Source organism: Mytilus californianus, unplaced genomic scaffold (genome assembly GCF_021869535.1).
Source record: "Mytilus californianus isolate M0D057914Y unplaced genomic scaffold, xbMytCali1.0.p SCAF_57, whole genome shotgun sequence".
In the NCBI taxonomy this organism is placed as follows: domain Eukaryota; kingdom Metazoa; phylum Mollusca; class Bivalvia; order Mytilida; family Mytilidae; genus Mytilus; species Mytilus californianus.
The window spans coordinates 315,180-339,680 of record NW_026262709.1 but is presented as its reverse complement, the minus strand read 5'-3'; the positions used below and the strand labels follow the sequence as shown (position 1 = coordinate 339,680).

Below are 24,501 nucleotides of genomic sequence, written 5' to 3'. Positions count from 1 at the left end.
ATCTTCTTCAAGCTGCTGTGCCATCCTTCAAGGTGGTTCGTCGTCCTTGATCCTTTGGTTTGGTAATGGTTTCATAGCTACCTGTTGCTTTAAACCCAGCATGATGTGATGTAGTTCGTAAACAAAGTGGTATTTGCTGTTGAGTCTGAATTTAATTTTTCAGGTCATCAAGTGCATGGAACCAGATGTCTTCTATTTCTGCATGTGATACAAGTGGAAGAACTGCTGCCCTAAGTTGATGAATGTATGGTAAACTCATGTTCTCCAAAAGGGTTATTAGCTCCTTCTCCATTATTGAAACCCACCATTACTCCTGATTAATTTACCTGAAATCATAATATAAGGTGATTATTCTTTATACTATCATATTGTTGAATGTCTCTTGTTAACCATAAGACATCATCGAATTCATAAACCATTGGCACAAGTGAAAATTGATGTTAATGATGTTTAGTCAAAATTTAGCATACAATAAACTTGACCGAATGTGATAGTTTGAAATGTAAACAAGGTTTTGAATCTGAGTCCTTTAGCCCTGATTTACAGTCGCCCCGGGTCCGTTCAACACGATTCCCTTTTTCCCTGTGTCCGTTGGCCCAGATTCTTATTTTTGAATAGAGTATGTACATGTACTGTATTGCTTATTTAAAGTTAGTGTGTTGAAAATTACGATAAACAGTCATGCTTAAAAACGTAAATATATTTGCCAACCATTTTGAACAGAATGAGTATTTATGTTGTTATTTTCAAATTAATCTAAATAACTTAATTGTACCATAATTATCTGACCCTTTAACATTATATTTCTTTTTAAATATATTTACCAAATAAATAACTGCATTGATATATGAAAACGGAATACCTAAATATTAATATATTTTAAGAAGAATAGGGCGAACGAACCAGGACAAAGAGATTTTAAGGGGCAAACAATTGGACAAAGGGAAAACATGTAATCAGAGCGAACTGACCTGATAGAGGATAGATAGACGGTTAACGTGAGGATACCTAAATTGCTCCTATTTTGACAGTGTTTTTTCACCTACGTTTATTCATGATCGAGACAAAAGTTTCCATTCTGTTTTTCTTTTGTAGATGTATCCTTATTTCCGATATAGTTCCATCAATTTAATTTTGAATCCATACTGAATCATAGAAAAATGGGTTCGAACCGACCTCCAAATGATCCACGATTCTGTAATGAGAAGTACTTAAATTGCATCCATGCTTTAATTGGACACAGTCATCCTTAAAAATCGAATAGCTGATGTTTTGTCTTATTACTCCAAATATTTAGAACAATTTGACAAAAGTCCATGCTTACTACTCAATTTTTAAGAAATGAATGGCTGTAGCATATTTTAATTGCTCATTTTCAAAAGATGACTTTTTGTGGTAGTAAATTTTACTTTTTCAAGTGAATATTTCATCTGTTGATATATACTGTAACGTTTTGTGTATATTTAAATATATTTCGCTATGTTGAGAGACGTGCATAATGTCAAATTATAAAAATACAAATTGTTTAGTTTCTAAGAAAACTTATGAGATTTCCGCTGCTATTTTTCCTAAATGGGTGCAATTTGGGTACTATGACGTTACCTGTAAAAACAACAAGGAAATGATTGGACAAATTAACAAAATACAGCACTGGAAAAAATGACAGAAACTAAAAAATGTAGGGGTAAACTAGTTCAAATAATTTGGACTAAGAGTAAACTCAACATTCATAAGGGTATTAAAGAAGTTCTTCCTCCAATTGGCTAGTGGTCATGGTGGCATGGTATCCGTTGTGTACTATTACACTTTGAATGTAAACTGTTGCCATGATTCCCTGCTCACAAGCAAGGAAAGATGACGGGGTTGTGGCTACGATAAACGGACCTGTGACACTGATCATTCAAAAACGGTCAACCAAATCCCTTTTGAAGTCATGTGTTCATCTTCCTTTTAACCTCATTTAAGACAAAAGTTGTAATCTCCCATGTCCAGTTTGACTAGAAGCTTCTAAGAAAGACAACTAGATTTTTTTTTATAAAATTATGAAATTTCATAATATTATAGTATTTCCTATTTGCCTCGACTGATCAATTAAACGTCTTACATGTGTTTCATTTTTTTAATCAAAATATTCGAGAAGAAATATTTTCTGAAAAATACTCTCATATTCAAGGCTTAGAAATATGTATTCACTTCTTATCATAATCATAGCCATAACAAGCCATTTAATTGGTTTGGGTGATGTAAAGATCTCAACATTTATCTGTTGGTTACGCTAAAAACTTTTGATATTAATGGTTGACCATTCGTTAAAATGCTTATATATCACTTTAAAATTATCATGCTTTATCAAATTGGTATTTTGCACATTAACTTTTGTTGCCTTAGGTCTAAAGGATAAACATTTATGTCACGTGTGTAATACTTTTTGCACGCACTTAAAATTTACAATATCATTATAAAATCTCTCTTTTTTTAATTTTTTTAAAAAAGGCGGAAAATTAATAAATTTATATTATATACATAATCTTGGTGTTCAATTAAGAACATAACATTTAGATGAGCGACATTAACCATAAAATCTTTTTTTTAATGCACCAACCTAACATACGGCTAATTCATTTACCATTCGAAATCAAATCATCTGCACTATCTTTTTTCCCGGTCGTCAAATATTCGTACAGTGCAATTTCCGTTCAATTACGATGAAAGATCAACGACGGACAATTTCTTAGTTTACAAGATGTCAACATTTTGTCATATTATGTCTTCTAAATGATAAAAAAACTCTTTCATCTTCTTTTGTTATTTGTTTGTAATTTCATGATTTATATTAAAAGAATTAAAAGACTTAACATATACATATATTAGGCTAATCCTAAAAACACTAAATCCTAAAAAGATAATAACATAGTTAGTAAACTAATTTATTAAAAGTTGAATTTCAAATGTTTCTCTTGTACAAATGTAGAAATTTGTTTTCTAGGTTGCTTCTACTGCATCGTGCGTTGACGAAGGAAGTAAACACTTGTATATGTAAAACACTGAAAATGTTCCGTGTGCTGTACAAAGTAGAAAACGATCAAACAAAAACAAGTATTATATAAACCAACAAACCACTGAAATGCAGGCTCCGGATTTGGGACAGAATTTGGCGGGGTTAAACTAATTTGTTGGCGCTTAAGCCTCCCTTTTATGTGGGATAGTGATGTAACAGTACAAGATGAGAACAAACTATAAAAATCAGTTGAAAAGGGCTTAGCTCCTCAAATCGATACAAAGCACAGACCGGACGTGTCAGGGTATTTATTTACATAATAGTTATTAAAAAACTAGTCATTCTCGTGATATATGGACTGCCCACAGGACAGTGGTATTGACTAAGAAAAAGATAACTACTGAGCCGTAGGCGAGGTCATTATCGCTGTCGCAGTCAATATCACTGTCCAACGGGCAGTCCATGTATCACAATAATGACCAGTTCTTCAATAACTTTTATGTTTATTTTATTGAGGAACCATGCTTTTAAAAATCCTCATAAATTCAAATTGTTCAAAGCAAACTCGAGTTATTGTACGATTTCTATAGGAAAGAGTGAAGACCAGTCATAGTGATTACTATAAGTCACTGCCATTCATTTAAGTGCAATTTTTCAGGATATGAATACAAAATAAAGTTTTCTATAATTTTATGATTAACGAATCGCAATTGCGTTTTATTAAAGGGACATCACTATAAACAGAGAAACCACGCCCCACTGGTCATTAACATGTAAAAGTCCGTTAACGACCGGTTTTCTGGTCCGTTTTTTTTCTGTTAAATACCGATGGAATTTTTTACTGGAGAATAAAGAATGTCATGTGGCCCCTTGTTATCCAATAAGAGAAGCTAATTCTTAACCGATATGAAATAAACATTTTTATCAACTGCTTCCGGCTATTATCGCATGCCTTTCCGTAACGTTATCGCATGGAATTTCGACGTTACTCGGCAAATTCCGGAAAATACACCTCAATGGTACGTTTTCATTGAAAAACATAACAAAGAAGGGTATAAAACAAATATTAGGAAACAGGAAAATATATTATGTAAAATGCAAAATAAATGATACAATAAATGCATTTTTCAAAGTTTCCAGCAAAATTTAGCAAGTTACTGTACAGATAATGACTTTTTCTTACAGTGTTCATTATGTTTTGTTGAATGTTTTTTTTTCGTCAATATAAAAATATATATTACTGTTGTTTTTCTCCTCTGTTGATATGGTAGAAAGATTTCATATGCGATGTATTACATTTGGCGTCCGTTGTCCGTAAAGTTTTCACTTTTTGAACTTCTACTTGAGAACCACTTAAAAGGATCAATATATTAAACTGTTTCTCCATTGTTGAAGCATATGTTGGCTCTTGGGCTGGTAACGAACCTTGGGCTGATAATTCGTCTGATGTCATGTTATAATCTGATAATAATTGAAAATGAGAGATAAATTTGTATTTGTATTTGGACCATTTTTTTTTTCCAAATTTGATTGTCACTGATTTTGCATTAAAATATTATGGTAGATGTTCTGCATAACATTCTCGTTAAAGGCATTCAGAAAAACAAAGTGCTTTTTAAGTACTAGATAATCTGTCACACATTGATTAAAAATTGGCATACATTTACAATTGGGATATATAAGATTACAATGCAATACAGTTGTGAGAAATGAAAATTGTGGTTGAATTTTTTAGGTGCATGTCTTCCAAACCACTTTTTTTCCCGTTTTTTTTTTTTTTTTTTTGAGTTTGTTTGAAGTATTGTCTTTTCCAGAAATTAAAAACGAAACCCTTAAAACCTTATCCAAAAATTATTCAAATGTTTTTTTATTAGCATTCCAATGCTTTTCGTGCTATAATTTGTTCTTTTTGTTTTCTAATGGTTCGAAGATCTCATAGCACAATAAGCTTCTGATACAATTTAACACGAACAAACCCATGCAGAAAAGTAACTATGTATAAATGTGATAAACACGCGTTAAAAGTGACTAGCATGCGAAGCGTAACAATTTGTGTGTAGTTTACATAATGACATCTCATTTAAGCATTAATTTTGATACGGTACATTATTATGATATATCGTAGATTCTATTTATGAAAATTCAAAGAGCAGAAAATTTTGATTTTTGTTATCGACTTATTTATATTCAAATAATTTTCACTTTCAACAATAACGTAAAACTTTTTAAATCTTAAGTACTAAACTCTTTTCAAGGAAATTCGCCATACAAATATGTTGCACTCGTAAAAACTGTCATTTACAAACATTCCTGTTAACCCAACATCAGCATGGTTTCTTCGCAAAAACTTGACAGCCAAAACTGAAGAAGAAAATGTGCCAAATACGAAAAAATAAGACTGGGTATGACCAAACTTTGCATTTGAAAGATTAAAGTAACAATTAAGAATATTTAAAAGCAATCATTTAACATGGCAATCCAAATACACACATTTCAACACCAGTTTGATAGATGAAGGATATCTAATCCTGAAAAGATATCCAGAATGTTTTTTAATTAAAGAAACGCAATGAATTATAAAAAAAAATGAATATCTTTATTCGGTCAGATTATTCGAGTGTTAAAATGCTTGAAAAAGTGCTTAATAACAACTTGATCTGCAACTTTACATGGGGAACACTGCTAAAAAAACACTTTGTCAAAGGGAGGTACTTCTGATTTTGCATATGATTTTACACATTATTAGAAGAAATATGTGCAAAATTTGATGTACAATGGAGTGAATATTTATGTTTTTCATCAATTTTATAACTCTAAAGTGTAATTTCTATTGTTTCTGTCAATCTGGACACAAAATTGATATTTCCCATACACTCCATGCTTCCTCCCACTGTATACTCAGTGCATCCTTGCCCGCCGCAGTTAAACATAGAATTGTGTATGAAAAACAACTTTAACTGGTCCAAAAAAGCTTCCATTGCTTTAATATTTAAAGGAAATGAGCTTTGTGATTTTTGTGTGGCCTTGAAAAAGTACGGTAACAGAGTGCGTATATTCCTATAGGGGTAAACTCAGTAAAAAATCTCCCATTGACTTTAATGCAAATCTATGTCTTTAATTAAATTTATAACTGGTTTACCTTTAGAAATCAGAAGCTTTCGTATATCATTCATTAAAGTACAAATGTAGCCCCATCTTTTGCAACAATAAAAACATAGGGTCATGCGGCATTTTTTGGCATTCACAGGGCCTTGTTTACAAACACGGTAGATTCACACTGTATTCCTATACTGACCCCATTACTTTTCAACACTGTAGTAAAAAAAAATTAAGTGCATTCAGCATTCATTTAGCAATTTTTTTTAACTCTAGTTTTGATCCATCTACAAAAATTTTTTTTTAATACAAACATTATCTACCAATCAGAAGAGCACAGGACTTTAGTGTTATACAGAAAGCTCTCCCCCAAATGGCGGTCCCTGATGACTAATATTGATTTATTGAATTTACCCCTACAATGAACTAGGTATGTGGGATATATTTCTTGAGGAAAATGCGCTCAATTGTCTGCACATATATCAGTTGTTATGTAAAGTTATTAAATGTTTGCATTTGTGAAGCATTTTAAGCGAGTTTTTGTGACCAAGGTTTGTAAACATTCGTGAGTTTATCATTTAGTAAGTGCAGTCCGAGTTAAAAGTGGAATTCTTTAATAGATATTGATGGCTTATCATGTATGCAACGTGTATGATATATTTTATATATAATTTGTAAATAACTCAGAATATTTTATTTTAATATCATATATCTGCTTCTCTCGGCTTGTTGTTTATCGATTAAAAAAGCACATTGTCCGGAATCAACCGTACGGTGGTTATACCCCGTGTATATTCAAGTAAGCATGTACGATAAGTTTTGATTTTTAAATTGAAAATATCATCAACATTTAAGTCATTAAATGAATATTATTAGTTATTGCTTGTCCTATTATCACTTAAATCCACAATGAGCATCCATCGCACTTCAAAAAATCTCACATCAAAAATGGTGTGTGTTTACACAATTTAAGTAGCTGGATCCAAATTATATCTGGGTTGCTCACACAATTTTGTCAATCAAATGGAACTGTAAACAATTGTCATACAAGTGGAAGGTTAAGCTAGCAATAAAACCAGGTTAACCCACCAATTTCTTTTGAAAATGCCTATATCAAGTCCGGAATATGACATATGACAGTCGTTTTCCAGAGGGGAAGTTTGTTGATAGTCGAGCGTTTGACTTTGTCAGGTTTTACGGACTTTACCTTTTCAAATTTTCCTTAGAGTCGGTATTTTTGTATTTTTGTATTTTTTGTATTTATCTTGATTTGTTTTTGGGTGAATGGTCGAAGTAGTTTGATTGAGATAAAACTAGTTTCTGAAAATTTGAAGTAAACTTTATTATATCTGTTTTCCCTCACTTATAAGAAATAAGATTTCAAGTAACATTTACAAGAAAACTTTAAAAATATGGTAGAAAATACTGTTAGCTACACGATTGACAAAAATAAGAAAACTTTATCCGATTTATTTTCTCAATATACTTTTAAGAGGATAAACTATAAGATAGCATTTCTTTCGCATGAGAAAAAAAGTCTTTCAGAGCAGCCGATGTCATTCCAACCACCTTCTTTGTCAGAAAAAATGTGTGCACAATGTTCTTCACCATGATGGTTGTCTGGCTGTTCGGATCTCCAAGACATATACTGTAGGGTTGTGTTATCGAATGACCATATCAACCGACCTTCATTCTCAATGTCGTTTGCACCAATCCCGATTTTAGAGTCTACCATAAAGAAGTATATTCTTTTAGATAATAGATAAAATTATAAAGAAATAGATTCATCGAAATCTTTTAGCTAGAAATAAGTAAATAAAAAGAAGGTGCTGTATTAGGGACAATGAAACAACTATTTTCCAGAGATCAATGAACGACTATTTAGGAAACAAGTATATAGTATCGTGTTCATTTACAGACGTCAAGCTATAGAATTTATTAAGGATGTTCGCTACTCTTTTTTTTACCTTTTGATAGATATTCGAAATCCTCTAGTTTTATCCATGTAGTGCCAATAATAATTTTGTCCGCTAACTCCTACTTTTCTTTTTATAATTTTACAACATATAGTTTAAAAGGCCATTTTTTAACATCTTATGAAATCCTTGTTATTTTTTTTTATAGTTTTTGACAGAGAAAAGGCGCCAATGTTAAATGTATAAAACATCTATAGTGAATCATTTCCTACCAAATTTTCAATTGATTATATCGCAAAAACAAGGACAAGAACCTTTCATTTTTTTTTGCTTTTTAAGTTCCGTTATTTATATACTCTCAAGTCATAACAGTCTTTTAAAAAGCTTGTTAATTTAAAACAGAGTAGCGAACATCCTTAATATGCAGAGCAACTAAGCCATCGATGCAAAATACATGTGTACAAATGCTTTTTGGCAGATGCACATGTAACTCTTTCAGTTAGAGTGGGTACATTCATTTTAAGCACAACAACATATACAACCATAACATTCCCTACGTTATAAACGTACAGTACACTTTATGTTTCCTTTTTCAGATTACCTTAGAAAAGCTGTCATAAATTGGTTTCATAAAACACGTGAAATATAATGTGATAAATTTCCATTGGAGGTGTAACATTCTGTACTGTCCGCTAACTTCAGCTTTGCTTAACTGATAAAAACTGTCCGTAATAAGGAATATTGAATATTAGCGCTATATTTTATGCGCATGTTGTGTGTAAAATTCGCCTAAATAATTTGGGGAAAAACGAATTAGAATTAACACTATTAGGTTATCAATTCAAAATAAGAAATTAACAACTGTTAAATTAAATTCTTTTAAAACAACTAGAATTCATATGCCATATGCGAGATGATAAAACACCAGCAGAATGTCTTAACGAAAATAAACTAGAATATTATATTTCGTAGATGATAATTCTTTTTCAATCTTCGACTTCTGGAAGGAGCATATCTTCAATTACCAAGAGTCAACAAATAGGTGCTTAATGGCGATAATCAGGAAACAATTATCGTGCACAAACATATCAAGATTTATCATATGCATTGAATGGGATGCTGGATACACGTCAATAAGATTGCACATACACAACACAATAAGCAAGGAGAGATCAAAACAAAGTCAAAGAACAGACCAGTGCCTATACAATATGCCAAACTCAAATAAGTTTGTGAAACATCTTAACAAAGACTATCATACGTTTTGTGTTATACATCGCTCAAACTATGAAATACCTTTCAAACAAAAGGTTGTATAAAATTCTAAAATGTGTATTCATCAATTTTGTAGGATCTGAAATACTACGCAAGTATTTGCTGTTGACTAGAACAGTGTAAAATAACCCCGCAAGTATTTACTGATGACCAGGACAGTGTAAAATTACACTGCAAGTATTTACTGTTGACTAGAACAGTTTTAAATCACTTCGCAAGTATTATTTGATGACTAGTACGGTGTAGAATTACACCGCAAGTATTTATTGTTGACTAGCACAGTGTTAAATTACATCGCAAGTATTTATTGTTGACTAGAACAGTTTCAAACCATTTCGCAAATATATGTTGTTGACTAGTACGGTGTTGAATTACACCGCAATTATTTATTGTTGACCATTACAGTGTAAAATAACACTACAAGTATTTACTGTTAATTAGCACAGTGTTAAATTACGCCGGAAGAATTTATTATAAAATAGCACAGTGTTGAACCGTTAAGTAGAAGTGAAGAGTGAAATAAAAGTACCTTTGCAATGATCACTGCTTACTGTTAAGCATTAGAACTTACCAGGCATATTTCCCTCTATCCATAATTCTTCATAATCATCTTCAATTTTCACTAAATCACTATTTTTCTTTACAATTATCCTGAAAAGTAATGCAATTCAGATTTGAACGAATGCGTGCCTGATAATTACAGTCCTGAATGTTCTTTTGAGTCTCAATATAATGGCACGAACTCGTATCTAGTAACACGAATCAGATTTTCATTGCACATTTTTAATGATCAGTGGTGCTTGAAACCTAATACTCGAAATTCAAAATTTTAGACTTTAAGATTTATTTATTGATTTTTGTTCTAGTTAAGCGCCATTTTCAGCACTCTTGGCGATCGTAGCATTCGTCAAGGACGGACACACGGACGAACGGACACCTTCGGACGATAATTTATTCAAATTGGAAAACAGAATAATATATATTGTACAATATTTAAAAGACATTTATGGTACCAATTTTACTGCACCAGATACGCTTTCGACAATAAATGTCTCTTCAGCTATGCTCGAGGTCAAAATATTTGAAAATCCAAATCTTATCAAAAATGAAGAGCTTATAAACCAAATAGGACAAACGTATAGCCAAAGCCAAACAAGGAATCAGAACTTTGCATAGAAAGATGGATTCCTCAATTTTAGATATTTTCAAAAAACAAAACTTTTAAATTTTATTTTAAAATTAAAAGACTATGAATATATAGGTATGATACTCTGACCAATGAAAGCAACTACATATTGATTGGTAACCTGATCTGTTGGAATCGAAACATTTACAACTTGGCGGATGGTAACTCGTTCTGAAGTAGCGACACGGGTCCAATAAAAGTAATGTAAGAATATCTAGTACCGGTTTCCATATGCATGATTTCTGTTTTTCCTAAGCCTAAACTTTAAATTACAAACATCGATAACATGTATATTGAACAGCAATTGAATAGCAGAAATCAAATTAACACATATATAGAAGTGTCTATACAATATGTAAAATCACTAGTTGACTTCTGCTTTTTTGTTATTTTGAGTGTGTAGTGTATTTAGGTAAAGACTTAACCTTTGCCTGGCTCCATGTCATTTTCTCCCATGCAAAGACGTAGCAATGTTCGTTGTGTAATATCCATTTATTTGGACAGGATCCAGTCTCTGGTTTAAAAGAATGATCTAACATGTTAAGTAGTTACGTTTAATTTGTATACAGGAAGGATACGACAGTGCATGTTTTAATACAATATGGATAATGTTAAACAATTAACCTTTGGACTCTAATAGACATCTTGTTTTTTTCAGAGCCATTTACAATAAAAAATGAATGCACATTGAGAAATAAGCCATTATAAAAAAAATCCAACACGAGTGAAATATATAAAATAAAACAACAACAAACAAGATGAATAAAAGAAAACGAATTATTCTCACGTAAATAAACATATATATACATCTTCCTTTACAACCAAAATACATAAACATATCTTCAGACAAAGATATTATAAAAGCCTATTTTTATTTTATAAATCGCACCTTCAGCTACACAGGAAAACTTTTTTTCCTATTCACCCGAAGGTAGGCAAACTGAGAAAGGCCATCCATTGATTTTATATCCATCTTCACATTTAAATCTAACACCGGCACCAACATTCCTATATACACCAAACCTCTCAGTACTAACTGCCTTCTGTACCACTGGGGCCTCTATAGTCTACAAGGTAAACATTTATAAAAACAACATTGATATTAGTGTAAAATATGAAAACAACACGTTATAAATTTCATACTTTCGAAATGCTTTTCTGGAATTTGCCTTCATCAGGAACGCTCTAAGCCGAATATTTGAAAGCCAAATATATAAAGGAGAAACTGTATTGCAATTTGAGCTCTGTAGACGTGTCGACAAATTTTATATTACATCGCAGCGAAGAAAACTCCAGAACAATCACAATTGCAGAGGTTTTTTTCATGATATATGTCTGCAAACTACGTAAAACATCAATTTTTTTTCCACTTAACAATATTATTTTATTTAACATGCTGTTGAATACTTAAAACGTTTGAATTCATTTGAAAACAAAACTTGTGGGAAAACGTATGGCCAGTGCTAACACTGAGAAGTGGAAATCTGAAATATCGTGTACGTCTTCAACGAGGATGTTACTAATCAGTTTTTCACCGAAAAAAAATGTTCTTGAAAATAGTAATATTGAACACAATTAAATTTAAATCAGAATTGCCATATTAAGTCATCACATTCTCCATAATATAACAGAGGGATCAGAACAGCAGGCTATAAGAGTTCTGTGTAACAGTGTTTTGACATGGTGCTGTGGGAATAAATTCTTTTTGTATAAAACCTTATCTTAATATTTCATCGGCTGTATAAATCACTGGATCATGCCAGATTATTGCATTTATATACAAGGCGATTAGAGACTTTCAGGAAGAAAATTATCAACAAAACTGACTGATTGGCAGCAATGATTAACATTTTATAACTAAAGTCATCAGACAAATTAAAACAAACGTTATTGTTATTTCAATCTTAACAACTTATTTGAATACATGGGGAAGACCACACATGTATATACAAAGGTAGAAAAGACCTATTCTGTCGACGCATCCGGTCTTGTTTATCTATGAGATATAAACACCAGTAAACTTCTGCTGTCTCTAGCTAATTACTCGTACTTAACAATTCCAATTTATATATAGTTATTTACATGATTTCTCACAAAGCTGATTTTGACCATTGAAGATACATTTCTCGCCGTTCTTACAACTGTGCTGTCGGCATTCCCCCGCCATTACCTGTAATATCAGCAAATGTTTTCGAATTGTAACTTTTATCTTGTCGTTGGTTTAATAAATCATTGACGCATTTCATAAACCGCCTTTGACTAAAACTTAAAATACGAACCAACTGCGAAATAAACATTAACCTACTTCTCTATCACAACACGAACAAATATTTAAACAACTAATATAAGAATTTAAATTATTGCTTAATAAACCCATCATAGATACAAGGATTAAAATCTACAAAAGACTCATCGTTGACGCTCGAATAAGGGCCAATATTGAAGACCATTGAGGACACAAAATTGTCTTTATCGTTACCGGATAAGGAAAAATACAATGCTTGTAATTATGATATGATTTTTTATGATATGATGTGAAAATTTGTCGATCCATTTTCATTTAGCCAAAGTAAAATGATTTTTTTTCAAAATGTGTTTAATATATACCATTAACAAGGGAGACAAAGTCTACATACTTGACAGTTTGCAATAGTAACTTACCTTAGGCCATGTCGAAATATCACTGAAAATACAACCAGTCTCAGATACTATATTTCTTGTCTCTCCGAGAAGGTCACACATTAACCAATCATATCTGTAACTAAAACCTCTGCATTGTGATGTCATAATGCTTCTTTCACGCAATTTAGCATGCTTATCTGACTTAATCTGCGAAGAATATTGCTCCGTTGACATTTTCCAAAATGTAAACGTCCTGAATGGTCCAAATTCGGTTGCTGGCAATTAAAATCATTCTTGTGACACACATCTGATAAATTGAATGCACTTGAAAAGTGCATGATGCATGCAAAAGATGCGAAACAAAATGTCTCATTTTGACTACGAACGGTGTATAACATACTTTTATCGAATTGTTACAACAAATAAAAAATGCATGGATCAGTTATCCCGCTTCAAGTTTCTCCGAGGTTTAAACATGTTTATCTTAAACCAATACTGTTGATTTCTTTAATATTCGATGAAAAAGTCTTTACATGAAATATTTATATAAAACCAAACATATAATTTCCAATTAATCATGATATTGCAAATCGATGAAATATGTCTGAAAGTCAAATTAGTTGGATGATCAAATATTTATGAGTATTTAATACACAAAATTGTTTTCTATTTCATAATCTTTTACGAAAAAGAGATTTAATTTCTTGGTACGCTGATATTGATCAAAAAAAGATAATCTTTGCTGAATCAAAATGTCTTTTCATACACTTATTTGCACACATTGTTGTCAATATAATGGAATTGTATGCGACTGTTATACATTTTAGAGATTTTGCTACTAAAAACCAGGTATAATCCACCATGTTCTACATAAGGAAATGCCTGTACCAAGTCAGGAATATGACAGTTGTTTTCCATTCGTTTGATGTTAATGAGCTTTTGATTTTGCCATTTGTTGAGGGACTTTCCGTTAGAATTTTCCTTGGACCTCGGTAATTTTGTTTTTTTTATTTTTTGCAAAGTGTTTGACATAATCTTTGACATCATACAATTTTGCAAAGTCTACCTATTTTCTACTACGACGTTTCGAGCCCGCAAGGGTGTACACTGTCTCTGGAATAAATAATAAAACAATTATTTCTTTTTATTGGCATTAAAAAAGATGCGGAAGATACCAAGGGGACATTCAGAACTCATAAGTCGAGACAATCTGATAACACCATGGAAAAAAAAGACGACGACAAGACAAACAAGATCACAAAACACAAACAATTTTATAACAACAAGAAGGTTCTCTTGAACTTTTCAAGTTACTCTTAATCTAAAATGTTAACCATTGCTTCATATGAATATGTTTTTTTTTTCATATGTTTATCCTGAACTTCTCTGGTCTAGCTACATATATATATATATATGCATGATATTGGCTTGTTCCAGTGACGTATACAGCAAACATTACAGTAAATCAATGTCTTACATGAGGTGTGTATTTCCATAGCAAAATGTCAAGTCATTTTTACACAACACTTTGATAACCTTGCTTTCTATATTAGAAAGGACACAAGTTGGACCTTTCTGAAAAGGTACAAAGTGTTCCGCAGTATCAAAATTACGAAAGTTTCTATGTTTGGCGCGATTGTTTCAGGGGAAAATGGGTATTTAAAACACACTCAAGTTATAGACATGTCTTCATGTCTACTAAATCCCTACCCATGCATATATTTCATAGGAAAGTCATCACCCCAGCATTTAAATATTTCCGAGCTATCATACATACAATTACCTTGATCTTGATAGAAATTTAACATAGTTTTTACAGACAACTTAACAAATATGAATGTTTGTTTTTTATGACCTATTGACATACAGGTTTATATTTTTACCCATTGTTTTAATCTATATTCGTATATTGGCCGCATATTTTAAAAGTGACCCATACCAGCAGCACTTTTGCGTATACCTTTTTAGAAAGCCCCAACCCCACCCCCACCCCCGTTGCACTTATCCAACATTGTGTATCCTCCGCGATTCTTCAATCAAGTCTTGACTAATCATAGTTTTACACTTCCGTGTATACTTTCTTCTCCTTTCCATAAGGCATTCTCAATTCTTTGCTACCAAAAGAAAGTTTTGCCAAGTTTTTCAAACGATACTTCCATTGAGATAATGGGGGTCATACTTTGAGGGCTCATGTCTTTGTAGGAAATGTTCAAAATGATCTAACATTATCAGTATTGCAGTTATAAAGGATGCTGAATTGAGTAAAGAATAACTACAGAATAATGATAAAAGTTAAGGAGGGGGAGTGCCCCACCAAATAGTTCTATAATAGTGTTTTATTGACAAAATAGGTAAGCATCCAAAACAAACATAATTGGTTAATGTGACAGTAATTGGGATTCAGCGGCCAAACTTGTGTAAAACTACATCATAAATATATACAGCACAAATAAATTTAATCATCCAAACAAACATACAATGAAAGCTAACAAGAAAGCCAACACAAAAAGTTGATAGTAGATATAAACTAGTGCAGTATAGTAACACATAATGACATGTACTCTAAGTTCAAAGTCAATCAAAAATGAATACGAGGGTACACACAATGAAAATAACACTACAATAGTATAATGTGTCCGAATAGTCCCTCTGGACCCACATGTACCTGCAACAGGAACGCATAAAGCCAAACATTTGAAAGCTTAGTGTTTAATTACCGAGCCACGTCACAAATAGACATAATGTAGTACAAAACGTACAAATATTGTGAACGAAAAGATTTTCTTAAACAGAATATTCACATAGCCATCAAACGAACTGGCATTTTATACTTTTACAAAAATCACCACCAGAAAACATTTGAAACAGAATTTGCATGGTGTTATTACAGAGATAGGTAAATAGATTCGACGTTTTAGTCTAAATAATTCAAACAATTAAGAAATACACTAGAGTGTAGTTCCATTTGACCTTAAACCCCAAATTAAATAACTTACATTTTGTGCTTCTATATAGAAAATAAAGAGAAATGTAAATCAATGAACTGTTAAAAAGTAAAATCACAAAAATACTGAACTCCGAGGAAAATTCAAAAAGGAAAGTTCCTAATCAAAAGGCAAATTAAAAGCTCAAACACTTCAAACGAATGGATAACAACTGTCATATTCCTGACTTGGTACAGGCATTTTCTTATGTAGAAAATGGTGGATAGAACCTGGTTTTATAGCTAGCTAAACCTCTCACTTGTATGACAGTCGCATCAAATTCCATTATATTGACAACGCTGCGTGAACAAAACAAACAAATACAATAAGTAAAATGTCAAAAATAAGGGTACAGCAGTCAACATTGTGTTATCATCTTAATCACTATAAAAACAAACAAATGTAACAAAGAAGCACAAAAAGGCATACATCAAATTTAACAACCTAATTTTTTATTATACGATTTAATTTATATATGTAAAATCCACCCATAAAGGATTGAAAGATTTTAACTACTGGGACCGAATCCTTACTCTGACAGACACATGGTTAGATTAACATTAACTTAGACGTAGAATCGCGCGTTTGAAGTCACACAGGTAGAACAAAAATAATTTTGTCGTTCAATGTATGACGGGATGCATAAGTACAGAGCCATGTCAAATGTATATAAAAAAAAACAGTTTTAACAGTGAAAGTAAAAAGGCATATATCAAATTTACGTCAAATTTACGTCAAATGGATATTACAAAAAACAGACTTAACAGTAAAAGTAATATTAATAAAGACAAATAAAATTATACTATAACACGTTATTAAGATGATAAACAACGTCAGTACGCAGAATCTATACAAGACCATCGTGTATTATTTTTGAAGTTGATACGGAACATTTATCAACAAGGTCTTGGTACCTTCCGGTGAACTTTTTCAGAAAAAAGGACGAGATGTTCTTTGACATAACCCCTGGTTCATCAATTTTCTGCTCAGACACTGGTTAAGATAGACAAATTAAGAGGATTAAGAAATACACTAGATTGTAGTTCGGACTTCCATTTGCCCTAAAAACCACATTAAATAACTTACATATGTGTGTTTATAAAGAAAATAAAGAGAAATATAAATCAATGACCTGTTAAGATAGACAAATTCAGAGGATTTAGAAATACACTAAATTGTAGTTCCATTTGCCTTAAAATTCCAAATTAAATAACAAACATATGTACTTTTATATAGAAAATCAAGAGAAATGCAAATCAATGACCTGTTTAGATAGACAAATTCAGACGATTAGGAAATACACCAGATTGCAGTTTAGATGGATATGTAAGAAACTATGCCCAAATTCGAAGTTGTTGGAAATTGTTTATAGGTCAATCCTAGTGTAAAAGGCATTGATAAGACATTATATTCAAAGTAGCTCTGTATTTCTATTATACTGATTCTGCTGCTCTCAGGTAGGTCATTATAATTTGCGAAATAAATCATAACACTGTAAAAAAAGAACATTGGTGCATTGTATCAGATCATAGTTTGTGTGTTCTTACATGACTGCTGTATAACTGGTTCCGGTTTGTTAATCATTTCCAACCTCCATTGGTAGTTCACCTGTAGTGGCATTGTCTCAGTTGTTGTAATGTTGAAATGAAACCACAGTTAGGGATCATCTTTATTTGTTTTCGACAGATGCCTATTTGAATGACTTTACTGGTGTATAGGACAGAATAATTTGATAAGTATGAAGCAATAAGCAGAAAGGTTTCAAATGCAGGCATACCCTTCCAGTAGATTTTTTTTAAAAGTGATAAGAGATTTAAGGAGGAGTATATTTTGTTGTGGATAGTGAAATTGTATTTTCAAACAGACAGTTATGATCAAATATTTATTTCCCTTATTAAATTCGTATTTAGTATTTGTTCTGGTAGAGCAATTGAAACAATTAAAACATTTATAATACATGTAATATTCCCCTCGGTGATGTTTCAAATCGCTTACCTTCAATTGCAGACGATAGTAAAACCATTCAAAAATTATATCTTACACTAACCAATTCAAGGGAGTTTGATGTACAAGTAAAAAACTGGTTGCTTCACCAGCTTCGGCTACTACATTTTCTATACATGTATCGTACTTGTTCCGGAAGACGTTTCTCAAAATACCTCTTCAAAGATACAAAGCATAGAATTTCGTACTCCAGACCTGCATTTTATCTACATAAGACTCATCAGTGGCACATAAGACTTATCTTACCGGCTTTTTTACGCAATAAAATGGAACTCATTCTGTATAATTCAGTTTGTTTTGAGCCCTTCCGTTAGTTGATATTTGAAAGGGAACGTATTTTATTAAAACCAGTGTAAAACAAAATACGCATATTACTGTTTACGTGTTGAGACCAGTCATAGAGACGTATGGTGTTAGTCAGAACTTGAAAAATTTGAGTTTGCTGTCGGAAAAAAAAACAAAACGCAAAATAATTCTTAAAATTGACAAATTTGCTTTAAGAAAAACATCATTGAGTCCACAAAGAATGGAATTAGCAATTGATGCTTACGATAATAAGTTACTAATTTTTTTCAACACAAGTAATTACTGAATCTACTTTGAATTATAGAATTCAACCATTTAAATTCCAACAACCTCTAAAACATGTAAAAATAACATTAATAAACTGTACAGTGGAATGTTAACTTAAAACCTTGCATGGTAAAAAGCTACTCTACAATGGAATGCTAATTGATTTTCATGATTTTTCTTGCTTGTTTACCAATTTAAGTAGAAGTTTATCTTAATCATGTGTTAAATGAAGTTGTCAGGTATCAAAACTTTTTGACTAAATACTTAAATTTCTTGGTCCGTATATATGTTTGGTAGTATAAATTTCCCTACCGTACACAAAATAAATTTAGGTACTGTCTTTTGGTCATAATTAATCTCATCATAAATACCAGGATTCAAATTTTGTATGACAGACGCGAGTCTCGTCCACAGAAGACTCATTAGGTACGCTCTATTAAAAAACGTTAAAAGAGCCACATAAAAACGAAGTTGGAGAGTATAAACAAGTTTCTGTCCAAATTTCATAAATTCCATGAAGGTTTGTCAAAGTTATTGTTGTTTAAAAAACACTTTTAAACAACAGACTGAACCTAAACATTGACGACGCCGACGTCATGTCTCGATTTCGCGACATAGATATCGCAGACTCGACATGAATCAACCACCAACAGGTTATTGTTTGATAGGGGCTTTTTCGTAATGAAAACCTGATGTTAGACAATCATACAAGCACCTTTTTCTGTCTTTTTATATAGTCTTTACAGCGACTGGTTTAGCAGAGTGCCCAGTTACATGGCATCATTAAGCCGATTCTTGTTACTTTGTTAGTCACGAGAAACTTAATTGGTTTAATGCGCAGGTATGTATTAAACTAATCTTAAAACGGAGGTTAAATGCTTTTTCAGTCACGAGAAACTTAATTATTCTAATGCGCAAGTATGTGTTAAACTAATCCAAAAAACGGAAGTTAAAAGCCTTTTTTAAAAGTCACGAGAAACCAAATTGGTTAAATGCGCAGGCATGTGTTAAACAGACCTTTAAACGGAAGTTATATTCTTTTTTAGTCACTAGAAACCTAATTGGATTAATGCGCAGGTATGTGTTAAACTAATCTTAAAACGGAAGTTACATGCTTTTTTTGTCACGAGAAACTTAATTGTTTTAATGCGCAGGTATTTGTTAAAGTAATCTTATTACGGAAGTTATGTGTTAATATAAGCAATCATATGTCACTGTAAGGCCTTTAACAATGAGAAAAATCCATTCGGTTAGTTCGATATAAAAGACCCCGACTTAAGATTGTTTTCAAGGTCTACCACGACCCTATTTCTACTTACAGCTTTTTGGTGACTATGACCAATCGCAATGAAATGGCAAATGTATTTTTGTTCTACTTTAAATAGCTACATCTGATGTCATGCTATGCTGGAAATGGTTAGTTCCCAAATTCATCCTTAACTCAGTGGTTGCCAATTCGACATTGACAATTAATAATCAATAAAAACATGAACAGTCACATTTTATTTTTTAATCTTATTTCAAATTTCTGGTGCAAAACTTGCCCTTTTTATTTTCGACTATACAATTTACCACCTGTCACTTTTGGCTGTCACAAAGTTTGACTTTGATGTTTGAAATAGAATTTTTTTTTAATCCATTATGGGTTGAATTTTTTTCCAAAATATACAATCGAACATAATGAAAGGTTATATTTTTGATGCCTAATATTGTTTATAAATATACAAATATTGAATTTTTTGTAATTGTTCAGTGAATTAGGGTTCTTGTAGAGCACATGACGCCAGACTTGCAGAAGTGATGTCGTCAAACCAGCAAGACCTTTTGCGTTATACAGCAAGCTTATATGGAACTTCTTCAGGTATTTTATTAAATGTGCAAATTTAGGGCACAAATTAACAGAGGGCATGTCTGCTACGCAAACATCAGCATTCAAAAGTGCTATTAATAGATAAAAAGACTATTTTACAATTATAATGATACAAATCATTTTCTAATATAATTTCTTTTATTATTATTATATCGTTTACTGTTTTGTGAATAAATGAAACCGTTGATCTTTTCGTTTGAATTGTTTTACATTTGTCCATTAGGGATATTTTATATATTGATATTCGTATATATTAATATATGTGTAGCTGACTATACCATGTATACGGTATGGGTTATGTTCATTGTTGGTGACCTTACGGTTATCTATAGTTGCTAACATCTACGTCATTTGGACTCTGTTGGATCATACCACATCTTCTTATTTCTATATTATATTAACTATTGATCTAACTTTAAAATGATCAAAATAGGGGGATTTTAAGTCTTATTTAAACACATGTTTTAAAGAAATCATATTACTCTAATTCAATAAAATGAGAACACTGCATAAGGAAGAAATATCAAAACTTTCTCCATGATACATGTTTGATTGCGGATATTTGCCTATATGTTACACCTGTTTTCACAACATTTAGTGTGTATGTACTTCTTAGATATTTGGTCTAGATCGTAACTGAGGTATTCCAGATTTAAACTTAAGCGTTATCGTGCAATTTTCATTACTGCCTCGGGATATGTCATGTTTCAGTTGAACTACTTGTGGAACATGTAGTGTGACAAATTATACAATTAAAAATGATTTGAGACACCTGCACTTTTGACGCATCAGGCCTCTGTTTTGGTGTTTATAAGATTCCCGCAATTAAGCTTTGATGTTTTGTTTTATCTTGACTTGTATATTCAAAATGAACTAAAGAGATTTGAACATAGTAAACGACTGTTGCCTTGAATTTATTTCATAGTTTGCTTAAATAAATATAAAAATCAAACTTAAGATGCAACTCTTCAGAGAAAGTAATTAGTCTTGGTTATTCAGGTTAGTACATTTTTTTCATTACGGGGCCTTTTATAGCTGACTATATGGTATGGGTTTTTCTCATTGTTGACGGTCGTACGGTGAACTATAGTTGTTAACTTCTATGTCGTTGGTCTCTGGTGGAGAGTTGCCTCATTGGCAATCATACCACATGTTCTTATTTTTATAGTAGTATTATCACAAGTGTGATAATTAGGTTATCATAATTCTGAGTTAAATAAAGCCTGGTAAAACTTCAATGGCCCTATCCGGCGCATCGAAATAGGTACATTTTACTGGCCACTTTGTATCTCTTTATATGACATTCAAAAAAATACTGGAATTTAAAACCAGTATCCTAATTCTTACAGTAGTTTAGGATGAAGAATAACAGTTACTAACCAGGTGTTATTATTGATTAATATAAATAAAAATGTATACGAAGATATGGTATATGCTTGCAAATGAGACCACAATACATATATACCCATACCGTATATTCAGCTATTGAAGGCCATGTGTAATCAAAGTGTGACAAAAAGCAAAGAGAACAGGAGCGCACTGCTTTAAGCTAATAAAATGTGGGGGTAAAAACTGTCAACTTACAACAACGAACGACACCCACTGTACCACGTATTTTCTAATTATACTTTTAAGTGGATAAACTATAAAATAGCATTTCTTTCGCATGTGAAAAAAATTCTTTCAGAGCAGCCGATGTCATTCCAACCACCTTCTTTGTCAGAAAAAATGTGTGCACAATGTTCTTCACCATGATGGTTGTCTGGCTGTTCGGATCTCCAAGAGAAATACTGTAGGGTTGTGCTATCGGATGACCATATCCACCGACCTTCATTCTCAATGTCATTTGCACCAATCCAAATTTTAGAGTCTACCATAAAGAAGTATATTCTTTTAGATAATAGATAAAATTATAAAGAAATGGATTCATCGATATCTTTTAGCTATAAATTTGTTAATAAAAAGTAGGTGCTTTATCAGGGCCAATGAAACAACTATTCTCGAGATATCAATGAACGAATATTAAGGCAACAACTAAAATGTATATAGTATTGTGTTCATCAAAAGACGTCAAGCTATATAATTTATTAAGGATGTTCTCTACTTTTGTTTTTGATTTTTTGATAAATATTCGAAATCCTCTAGTTTTATCCATGAAGTGCCAATACAAATTTTGCCCGCTAACTCGTACTTTTTTCAAAATGTTACAGCATATACATGATAAAGTTGCTATAAAAAGCTATTTTTGAACATATTATAAAATCCATGCTTTTTTTAAATAGTTTTTGAGAGAAAAATGGTCCCAATGTTAAATGTATGAGAGTGAATCATTTCCCGCCAAATTTTCAATTGATTGTATTAAAAAAAAACAAGGACAAGGACCTTTTTTCTGCTTTTTAAATTCCGGTATTTACTTACTCTCAAGCCATAACAGTCTTTTAAAAAGCTTGTTAATTTAAAACAGAGTAGCTAACATCCTGAACATGCAGAGCAACTAAGCCATTGATGCAAAATACATGTGTTCAAATGCTTTTTGGCAGATGCACATGTAATTCATCAAGATATAGTGGGTACATATATTTTAAACACAATAACATATTTATACAACTATAACATTCCCTACGTTATAAAAGTGCAGTACACTTTATGTTTGCTTTTTCAGTTCACTTTAGAAAAGCTGTCATAAATTGGTTTCATGAAACATTTGAAACACAATGTTAAATTACATCGCAAGTATTTACTGTTGATTAGCACAGTGTTAAATAACACCGGAAGAAATTATTTTGGAATATCACAGTGTTGAGGGTCTCAGTGCAAAGAGTGAAATAAAGGTAACTTTGAACTGATCATTGCTTAATGTGGAGCATTTGAAACTTACCAGGCATACTTCCCTCTATCCACAATTCTTCATTGTCATCTTCAACTTTCACTAAGTTACTATTTTTCTCTATACAATTAACCTGAAATGTAATGCAATTCACAATTGAACGAATGCGTGCATGATAGTTACAGTCGTTTACTGTTCTTTCAAGTCCAACATAAATCACGAAATCGTAACTAGTTACATGAATTGAATCTTTATTGCTATATGTGGTGGTGCTTGAAACCTAATACTTGGAATTCAATGCTTCAGAATTTAAGATTAATTTATTGATTTAGTTTTTAGTTTATCGCCACTTTCAGATTATGGCGATCGTAGCATTCGTCAAGGACGGACAAATGGAAGAACAAACACTTTCGGACGATAATTTATTGAAATCAGAAAATAGTATAATATGTTTTGTACAATATTTAAAAGACACCAATTTTCCTACACCAGATGCGCCTTTCGACAATAGATGTCTCTTCAGTGATGCTCGATATAAAAATGTTTGAAAATCCAAATCTTAAGAAAAATTGTAGAGTTTATAAACCAAATAGGAAAAAAGTATAGCCAAAGTCACACAGGCAATCATAGCTTTGCAAAGACGGATGGATTCCTCAATTTTAGATATTTTTAAAAAATATTGTTTTCAAATTTTATTTCAAAATTAAAAGTCTAAAAATGTATGGGTGTGATACTCTGGTCAATGAAACCAACTACATATTAATTAAGAACCTGAACATTTGGAATCGATACAATTACTACTTGGCGGATGGTAACTTAGGAATTACTCATTCAGAGGTAGCGACACGGGTCCAATAAAAGTAATGTAAACATATTTAGTACCGGTTTCCGTATGCATGATTTCTGTTTCTCCTAAGCCTGAACTTTAAATTACAAACATCGATTATATGTATATTAAGCAGCAATTGAATAGCAGAAATCAAATTAACACACATATATATAGTCCTACAAGTGTCTATACATATCTAAATCATTAGTAAACTTCTGCCTTTTTGTTATTTTGAGTGTGTAGTGTAATTTGGTAAAGTGACTTAACCTTTGCCTGGCTCCATGTCATCTGTTCCCTATCAAAGAAGTAACAATGTTCGTT

General features: G+C 31.9%; 1 protein-coding gene across 1 annotated transcript; it reads left to right on the top strand.

The window, feature by feature from the left end:
* The first annotated feature begins 18,347 nt into the window (after positions 1-18,347).
* LOC127703938 (uncharacterized) lies at positions 18,348-22,173 on the top strand. The gene is made up of 4 exons (XM_052207976.1): positions 18,348-18,371; positions 19,367-19,423; positions 20,416-20,515; positions 22,160-22,173. The coding sequence occupies exons 1-4, from the start codon at positions 18,348-18,350 to the stop codon at positions 22,171-22,173; spliced, it is 195 nt and encodes a 64-aa protein (XP_052063936.1).
* The last annotated feature ends 2,328 nt before the right edge of the window (positions 22,174-24,501 follow it).